The 10,103-nt window shown below is 43.3% G+C and overlaps 1 protein-coding gene across 1 annotated transcript; it reads left to right on the forward strand.

The window, feature by feature from the left end:
- The first annotated feature begins 3,961 nt into the window (after positions 1-3,961).
- Positions 3,962-9,664, forward strand: LOC146036326 (carbohydrate sulfotransferase 5-like). The gene is made up of 2 exons (XM_083160272.1): positions 3,962-4,378; positions 7,322-9,664. The coding sequence occupies exons 1-2, from the start codon at positions 4,355-4,357 to the stop codon at positions 8,462-8,464; spliced, it is 1,167 nt and encodes a 388-aa protein (XP_083016398.1). The 5' UTR covers positions 3,962-4,354; the 3' UTR covers positions 8,465-9,664.
- Positions 9,665-10,103: the final 439 nt, after the last annotated feature.

The following is a 10,103-nucleotide window of genomic DNA, read 5'->3' on the forward strand; positions in this document are numbered from 1 at the left end:
AGGATGCCTAAAACGGGAGGCTCCTGCAGAATGCGGGAGCGTAGGCAAGTATGGGTTCCATACACTGATCGTGACCACTGATTATCTATTGCTGTTTTCTAAAAATAAGGGTAAGAAACTTGGATTATTGTAGTATATAACACAAGTTGAGGACATGTACTGTCAGAAACTATATGTTGATAATCAGTATTTCATGTGGTTTTATGTTGGTGAAAGAGTTACATGTGGCACATACTAAGTGTTACATCCGTTACGTTTTATTTGGTATTTTTTTTCCATATTTTGGTTAAAAAGATGAGTAAATGCGTGATATCTACCAGATCTCTAATGGTTTATGACAGGATTAAGTTAAGGCATACAATCAATCGCATCGGACACCCATCGCGTCACATCGCATACCATTGTAAGGCTTATGGTATGCGATGGGCGCCGTGCTAGGAAACAAGTACCAATAATTGTATTTGCTTCATCGGGGGGGGGGGGTACTTGGAAACCCCCCTGGGTGTGTTATTGGACAGGAATGCGAAAACACAAAAGAGAAGGTATTAATCATCAGGCATTAATTGACAAGAGTCCCTCAAAGTCACTTGTGTCACCACAGTCCTTCCATATAACAAAAACAGTGAAAGTCTCACGAACAGTCCATGTGACAGACGCCCTGCAGGTGTCATAGCTTCATAGATTCCTTCTTTGTATTTCTCTTGCATATTAAAACCACATGAAATACTGATTATCAGCATATAGTTTCTGACAGTACATGTCCTCAACTTGTGTTATATACTACAATAATCCAAGGTTCTTACCCTTGTTTACAGAAAACAGCAATAGATAATCAGTGGTCACAATCAGTGTCTGCCTGATAACCATTACCGAAATAAGACAAAATGGCAGCAAGGCACATGGTTGCCAAAGTATTGTGGAAATTTGCATAAGAAGCGCACTGATCTAAATATTATTCACCTGTTGAATTTAAATAAAACACACAGACAACGCGCTACTTTCACAGGCATAACTTTATTTAAAAGAAATTTAGTTCCTCAGTCGATTAACAACTGAAAATGTCAGTGCTACGTGTACTGTGTATATGAGAACACACATTAATATTTCTACTACTGAGGCATATCAATCTCCTCACATTATAAATCTTTTTACGTATCCACCATCTTCCCGGGAGTCATACAATACTGGGATTCATTGGAATCGGGATACTAAGAACAAGATATAATATAAACTTATAATATAAACATATATATTTAGTGCACTGAAATACCCACACCATAGTGGCCTACCCTCCTGCATTCTGCAGGAGACTCCCTGACATAGCAGCAATATCCCTCTCTCCCTCATTATTCTAGCAATCTCCCTCAAGTCACCTAGTTCACATTACACTGTTACATCATAGTTACCTCCCTCCTGCATTCTGCAGGAGACTACCTGACATAGCAGCAATCTCCCTCTCTCCCTCATTAGTCTAGCAATCTCCTTCATGTCACCTAGCCCACATCACACTGTTACATCATAGTTACCTCCCCTCCTGCATTCTGCAGGAGACTCCCTGAAATAGCAGCAATCTCCCTCTCTCCCTCATTAGTCTAGCAATCTCCCTAGTGTCACCAAGCCCACATTACACTGTTACATCATAGTTACCTCCCTCCTGCATTCTGCAGGAGACTCCCTGACATAGCAGCAATCTCCCTCTCTCCCTCATTAGTCTAGCAATCTCCCTCATGTCACCCAGCCCACATCACACTGTTACACCATAGTTACCTCCCCTCCTGCATTCTGCAGGAGACTCCCTGACATAGCAGCAATCTCCCTCTCTCCCTCATTAGTCTAGCAATCTGCCTCATGTCACCTAGCCCACATTACACTGTTACATCATAGTTACCTCCCCTCCTGCATTCTGCAGGAGACTCCCTGACATAGCAGCAATCTCCCTCTCTCCCTCATTAGTCTAGCAATCTCCCTCATGTCACCCAGCCCACATTACACTGTTACACCATAGTTACCTCCCCTCCTGCATTCTGCAGGAGACTCCCTGACATAGCAGCAATCTCCCTCTCTCCCTCATTAGTCTAGCAATCTCCCTCATTTCACCTAGCCCACATTACACTGTTACATTTTTGGAGAAAAAAGGAATGAGAGACAGATACATTTACATTGAATCATCAGCACCATTTCCCAGCACTTTACCAAGTAGTGTATAGTAGCTCTTACTAACTGCTTTGGGGCTCATCTACATTTGGATATTTTAGTCATTTTACAAGATTTCTCTCAGATGTAGCGGTACACACCCACGCTTCTAGGTGCCACGTTCACAATCTCTTTTCACAATCTCTCCATATATGGAACTAGACACGCCCTTTGGGTGGAGCATGGCAAGCCCCTCAATGGGGCGCTGTGCAAAATTCTACTACCAACTATAATCTCCCTGAAACTAGTTTTCAAAAGTAGGCAAGTATGACCCACACAGTCTTTTTAGTAATAGATGGTGTTTGTCCCATTCGTGTATACTATATGTGTGTGTTCTTTTATATTTCACTTTTTAACAATTAATACCAATCAAGGTTAGATTTTAGGATCCATAATCCTTTTGTGGTGCACCACACCGTGACAAGCTTTCCTCTTTCTTGATGATTATTGTCCTATTTTTTGTCCAGTGGTAGCACACCCCAGCAATCTCCAGTATGCGAACAGACCCATAGAAGAGATAATTAGGGGGCCTTAAATGCACTAATAAAAGTGTATGTATGATATAGCTAATTGCTCTTGTGCGACAGACTATCCAACCCGGATTCAATGTCCCGCCTGGCGATCGGCAAAAAGGGGGCGTGGCCGCTAAAACGGGCGAGGATTTTCGATCTAAGCCCGTAATCCCGCCAATCCACGGCCGATATCGGCAGAACAGGCCCTACAGCTTTTAAAGTCAAGCTCGTTCTGCCTTGAACCCTCTTCATTGCTGTCGGTAAAGCATTGAGTAAAGCCATGCAGCTAATTCCCCTGTCGGAAATAGCAGCGGATGATTGCATACCCCCTATGACTGATACATTGAGCCAGAGGTGGGTGGTTATGGCCAAAACAAGATGATGAGATACCATTTAATGCAAGGGGCCTTTTCATTTCCTGATTAATGTATTTGATGGTTACATCCGTGACGATATTCTGGTTACATCCGTTATGCATACATTCCTTTAAATATTGTCAAGGTAATAAGAAAAACTTTCCTGAAAAATTGTACTAAAACAATCCATGTGGTGTATGCTTTATTGTAAAAAAACAAAGTATGGAATAAATATTTGTTATAGTTTCAGAGAAATCAGACATGTATTTTATTTCAGAAATTACCATGTCCTATCCTGGTTACATCCGTTACATTTAAACAATTATTTGATTTATAGCAGACAACAATGGTGAGGCTTGTTCAAACTTTTATATTTTTTTTCACTGGTGGTAGATACAATTGTGGTAAAATTAGCTTTTTTTGTGTGTGCATTTTTAAATTTGTAGCAATCCAGATGTTTACCGCAAACATTGTGGGGGAAATTTACTAAAGGAAATTTGTAAAAAAAATAGGTGTATTTGTATCCAGAAATACACTTATTTTCGACATTTACTATCCCGAAAATACGGCAGTTCGTATTTGTATTGATAGCACATCAATATGAATACGAATTGCCGTATTTTCGGGATAGTAAATGTAAAAAATAAGTGTATTTCTGGATACAAATACACCTATTTTTTTAACCTTCCAACCCTGTCGACCTTAGCCATGTTGACCTATTTAATTTGTCAACCTAAGCCCTGTCGGCCTTCAGTGGTTGAACCAATGCATGTCCACCTAAATTGGGTCACCCCAATGACCTATCCCCGTCAACAACAGCGACGGGAGCGGATCACTTCCTGCTGCGATTTACCGTGGGACCCAACACGATGCAATGGTCCCAAAGTACACGCTATAAAAGTATAAATCGGGTTATTTATTAATCAGACAGGAGGGTTAGATCCGGAGTCACAGCCTCACCAGTAATGACACAGGCACTGCCAGCCGTGGTACAATATGCACACAGGTTCCGGATTGAGCATTTAAAGGGAGATTCATAAAAAGCTCAGACAGCGATAGAGTACCAAACGGGTGGGGAGACCTGTAAACCATAGCGCAGGTGTCCCAAGGTGAGCTCAGGGAGGAAACTTCGGAGCTGATTGGTTGAAAACGTATCTCTCTTTACTCTATCTCTCTCTGAGCTTTGATAAACCAACCTTTGGTAGTTTCACTCTGTCAGTGCTGGCTATCGTTTTATCTGGAATAGCGGAAGTGATTGTTTCCCTGTTCTCTACGCTCATCTGGTAATGGGTGATGTCCTCCGTATCGGAACGCCTGGTGAGTGCACTCCGTTTGTTTGATTATGTGTAAATTAACGGGAGTCCTATTGAGTCTAGGATCAGCATTGTTTCCATTGTTCAGTCCCTGTTGTTTCTCATGACAATCATGTTAAATAGCAAAACATTGGGCCTGATTCAGACTCTGATCGCACGGCTGCTAATTATCGGAGCCCTGTGATTGGGTGTACGCCGCACCGCCAGGGTGATTTCCCCAGTGTGCGCAGTGTGTGCGTAGCCCAGGACTTACTCAGCGGCTGCGATAGAAACAGGCTGATCAGGGGCGGAGCTGATGTCACATGACTTCCCCTCATACACCTGGCCACGCCTGCGTATTCCCTGACACTCCTAGATAGCAGCCGCTCACCATGTAATGATTCCCCAGTGTGTGCAGTCTGTGCGTAGCCCAGGACTTACTCAGCGGCTGCGATAGAAACAGGCTGATCGGGGGCGGAGCTGACATCACATGACTTCCCCTCACACACCTGGCCACGCCTGCGTATTCCCTGACACTCCCAGATAACAGCCGCTCACCATGTAATGATTCCCCAGTGTGTGCAGTGTGTGCAGTGTGTGCAGTGTGTGCGTAGCCCAGGACTTACTCGGCGGCTGCGATAGAATCAGGCTAATGTCACATGACTTCCCCTCATACACCTGGCCACGCCTGCATTATCCCTGACACTCCCAGATAGCAGCCGTTTACCATGTAATGATTCCCCAGTGTGTGCGTAGCCCAGGACTTACTCGGCGGCTGTGATAGAATCAGGCTGATCGGGGGTGGAGCTGATGTCACATGACTTCCCCTCAAACACCTGGGAACGTCTGCGTTATCCCTGACACCCCCAGAAACCGGTTGGTTACCACTCATAAATGCTGGCAAATTGCAAGCGACCAGCGATGACAAGGTGAGCAGGATGGTCTTGCACACGCGGCCTACAATCCGTATGCATGCACCGTCTATAGATAGCCGCCTGCAAATTCACAGCCGTGCAATCAGGCCCATAATATTTATTTCATGCTTGGAAGTCTAAGAAGGAAATTTACTAAGAAGGTCGATTATGCCTGATCCTGTGTACAAACGGGATGGGCCGTATTTGGCCGAATATATACAACCGGAGAATACAGCAAATTTACTAAGCTGCCGTATTCTCCGGCCTCGTATTTTACATTGTTGATGTAATCAGTGGCGGCTCGTACCTGATTGGAGGAGGGGGGCTGCCTCTGGCTGCAGCGGGGGTACCGCAATTCCGGCACCCCCTCCCCATGTCGCTGCTGCTGTAGCCGCCGCCTCCTCTCCTGGGTCCCCGTCGCCTGTGCTTTGATGACAGGCGCCGGGACAGCAACAGCCCATAGAAGGATCTATGATCCCGGCGCCTGTACAATATAAGTTACAGGCACCGGGACTAGCGCGTGTGCTGTACCGATATAGGTACTGCGCATGTGCACTTGCCGTTCTTGCACAGCAGCCCACTGCAAGGCGTCCCGGAGGGAGGGAACTCCTCCCAACTGGGCTGCCTTGGTGACTGGCAGGTCGCACTTCCAATAGTAAGTCACTGCTAGTCACAGTGAAGCCAATGCAGTCTCACAGACTGCATCTGGCTTCACTACAATGGCGGATTTTACCTGGGGGGGGGGGCTGATATTGTAACTCATATTTGGCTGCCGAGTTCCCCCGTGGGGTCCCCCTCCTGAGTATAACAAGCCCTGGGCTCCCTGAGATGGTCTTGGTTGCAGAAATACAGAGGGGGGGGGGAATCAAATGGGTTCCCTCTGTACTTCTTTAATCAGTGTGAGCCCCTTGGCCTGGTCCTGGTTCCCAAAACACAGGGGATAAAAGGAGTAGGGGTCCCACGTGCCATGCCGCAGCCATTCATGTTTATAAGTAGAGCAAATTATCAAGCAAATAGAAAAAACCATTCTGCACTGCAGGGGGGCAGATGTAACGTGTAGAGAGATATAGATTTGGATGGGTTATATATTTTCTGTGCAGTGGCCGGTCCCCGTTTTGAACCTTCCATCGTGGTGCTAGGGGTGGCTGACCAACACAGTATTTTTTTTTCCAGATTGTAAGTCATGTGTACTGTACGTCCATTTTTATATATTTAATTGTGTTTTTTAATTAATAAAAAAATAACAGCAATTCATTTTGATTTGGAATTTTTTTTTTTAAGTTGCCTCGGCCGTGTTTTAATACGATCGTATGTCAAATTTCACGATCGTCTCTTTTAAACTGTGGATTTGTAAAGGAAGACAGAAGGAAAATTTTTCGCTTATATATATATATATATATATATATATATATATATATATATATATATATATAAGAAAGATATATACATAACTCTACAGAGTAATATAAAACATGTAATCATTTTGGAAACCTCTCCCATCCAGGGTCCGTAACTAGGATGGCGCAGACTGTGCCACCACACACAGCGATGCAGGGTAGGGGGTGCTCTTGTCAAATATATGTTTTAATTAATTGAACTCCTAGCTTTCTTCCTATTTCAAATTGTGTACTCCGTGACAAAATAATCATCATTGCAGCTGAGCAGATCTATGTAGTGGGTGAGGATTGGCTGTGTGGCTGAACACTACGTAGAGCTGCTTAATTACAATACAGATTATTGATTTTTCTTACAAAGTACTCGGACAGTGACATCCGTCATCAATCACCAGTAATTAGGACAGCAAGTATATCTGGATGGAAATGAGGCGATTGTCGTTCATTTATTTCATCAATACAATATGTCTGTTTGTCTCCATGCAGACATGTGCAATTGAAATTTGGACAGAGCAAAATAAGTTGCAGCCCCCCATCCCTGCCCACAAAAAAAAACAGTGATTTCTAAAATAATATTTATATGTCTGTTCATATATCAGGTTAATGTTGAGTCATCTTTTCCACATTGAGATATTCTTCTCTTCTTCTTTTTCATTGCAGGATGATCCCAAGATGGCCCCTCGAGTTAGACGCTATTGCCTCACCCTTGTCTTACTTCTCATCTTCTCCATCTGGCTTTTTAACTATCAATGGGAAACACGCCGGGAGAAACGTATCCATATCCTTATCCTTTCATCTTGGCGTTCCGGTTCCTCTTTCCTAGGACAGATCTTCAACCATAATCCTAACGTCTTTTACATCTACGAGCCAGCAAGGATGGTCTGGGTTAAACTCCCCCATGAAAAACCCAGTCTCCTCCACTATCCAATCAGAGATCTCTTCCGCTCTTTATTCACCTGCGACATGTCCCCACTACACCACTACCTTGGACGGAATGGACAATTTATATCAGACCTGCCCTTTTGGTGGGAGAGCAGGGCATTATGTTCCCCGCCAGCTTGTAGCGCAGTAGACCGGGATGAAGAATATGACCGACCCACTTGCTTCCAACAGTGTGGTTATTTTCCTCTGGAGAAGATGGCTGTGGCTTGTGAGGTCCACAGCCATGTGGTACTGAAAACCGTGCGGGTACTGGATCTCAAAGTTCTCCTTCCGCTTCTTCAGGATCTTAAACTTGACCTCCGGGTCATACATCTAGTAAGAGACCCTCGGGCGGTGGCTTTTTCTCGATTGAACTTTGGCATGCTAAAGCAAGAGGACCTTCAAATTATCAGGGAAAACGAAACCTGGGAAAAGAAAAATGGGATTCCTAATGTCACGCAGGTCATGGACAGCATTTGCAATGCGCAAGTTGCAATAAAAGAATACAGCAGTAAAGCAGCGATATCGTTGCAAGATCGGTATATGATGATAAGATACGAGGATTTGGCAAAAGAGCCCTTGGCTGTTGTTGAGCGGATCTTTAACTTTGCGGGCCTCGGGCTGACAGAAGGTTTTCAGAGATGGTTATACAATATCACCCACCACAGCAGTCGAAAAGAAGGAGCCTTCATGAGCTTTGCAAAGAACTCTATGAAAATAACTCAGAAGTGGAGAGTTGGACTCAATCATCAAACTGTGCTGGAGATACAAGATAAATGTAGGAATGCCATGGAGATCTTTGGATATCGACGCGTGAGGTCCTTGAAGGAACAGCGTGATCTTAATTCAGATATAATCACTGAGGTGAAAAAGAATCAGTAGATCCAAATAAAATAACAGAAGGATACAATTCTTATAGGTCACAGAACAACTGTATCTCAAGGAGTTCACAAGATGGCTGACACAAGATGGCTGACACAAAATGGATGACGTTAAATTATTTTAGTTTTTTTTGTACTTTCAAATCTTGAATATTTTATGTATTAGGATATTTTCCAATGACTACTAGGCAATTCTGATTCCTCCATTCTCACAATACAATCCAGGTTCACTCCAGTCACTAATATAGAAGGACTAATTAATTCTACTAAACTGATATTCTAGGACAGTGGTTGTCAAGTACCCCTAACAGTTCACGTTTTGTCAGGTCTCCACACAGAATCACAGGTGCAATAATTAGCTCCACCTGTGATCTTTTAAAATGTGTCAGTGATTAATAAGTGACCTGTGCGCCTGCCAGGTGACCGGGAAGATGTGCACTGTTGGGGGTACTTGAGGACAGAGGTTGAGAACCCCTGTTCTAGTATGCTATACAGAGCCCATTCTTCTCACTAGTGCACAATACAGAGCCCATTCTTCTCACTAATGCACAATACAGAGCCCAATCTTCTCGCTAGTGCACAATACAGAGCCCATTCTTCTCACTAGTGCACAATACAGATACCATTCTTCTCACTAGTGCACAATACAGAGACCATTCTTCTCACTAGTGCAAAATACAGAGACCTTTCTTCTCACTAGTGCACAATACAGAGACCTTTCTTCTCACTAGTGCACAATACAGAGACCATTCTTCTCACTAGTGCACAATACAGAGACCATTCTTCTCACTTGTGCACTATACAGAGACCATTCTTCTCACTAGTGCACAATACAGAGCCCATTCTTCTCACTAGTGCACAATACAGAGCCTATTCTTCTCACTAGTGCACAATACAGAGCCCATTCTTCTCACTAGTGCACAATACAGAGCCCATTCTTCTCACTAGTGCACAATACAGAGCCCATTCTTCTCACTAGTGCACAATACAGAGCCCATTCTTCTCACTAGTGCACAATACAGAGCCCATTCTTCTCACTAGTGCACAATACAGAGCCCATTCTTCTCACTAGTGCACAATACAGAGACCATTCTTATCACTTGTGCACTAGACAGAGACCTTTCTATTACACAAACAAGGAAACAACAAATCTCTCTCCTAATCTGAGTTTGATTAAAAGTTAAAATTCCCTCATTCCAAATAGATGTGTTTATCTTTAATTATTTATTTTTTTGCAAATAATTGATGATCTATCATGGTTTGATCGTCTCTATAAAACAAGCAGGATGTTTAATTATACATATCATTGTTGAAACAACAGAAACGGGTTGGTTTGGTTGAGATTTCCCAATCAGACTCTTTTGTGTAAATTTACTAAAATATGAGTTTTTTTGATTGCTGGTATGTTGTCCATAGCAACCATTCAGATGTTACTATCCCATCTTCAATAGAACTCCCGTCTTAGTACATTTGTAAGCGCTCCTTTGGCATACAATGTATCATTTGCGACACCATTGACTGCCTCAGGATCCGACAATCAGATGTTATCCGGAGGTAAAACACATAGGATATGGCAATTGTAATGTGATTTATCGGGCCGAAGGGTCGAATTGTGTGAAAAAGGGCCACATTGTATAAGG

The sequence above is a fragment of the Crinia signifera genome, chromosome 9, assembly GCF_055691185.1.
Source record: "Crinia signifera chromosome 9, ASM5569118v1, whole genome shotgun sequence".
Classification (NCBI taxonomy): domain Eukaryota; kingdom Metazoa; phylum Chordata; class Amphibia; order Anura; family Myobatrachidae; genus Crinia; species Crinia signifera.

Coding starts and splice junctions, on each gene's coding strand:
- LOC146036326 (XM_083160272.1), top strand. CDS start 4,355: ATGTCCTCCGTATCGGAACGCCTG. Junction 4,379..7,321: donor CCTCCGTATCGGAACGCCTG/GTGAGTGCACTC, acceptor TTTTCATTGCAG/GATGATCCCAAGATGGCCCC.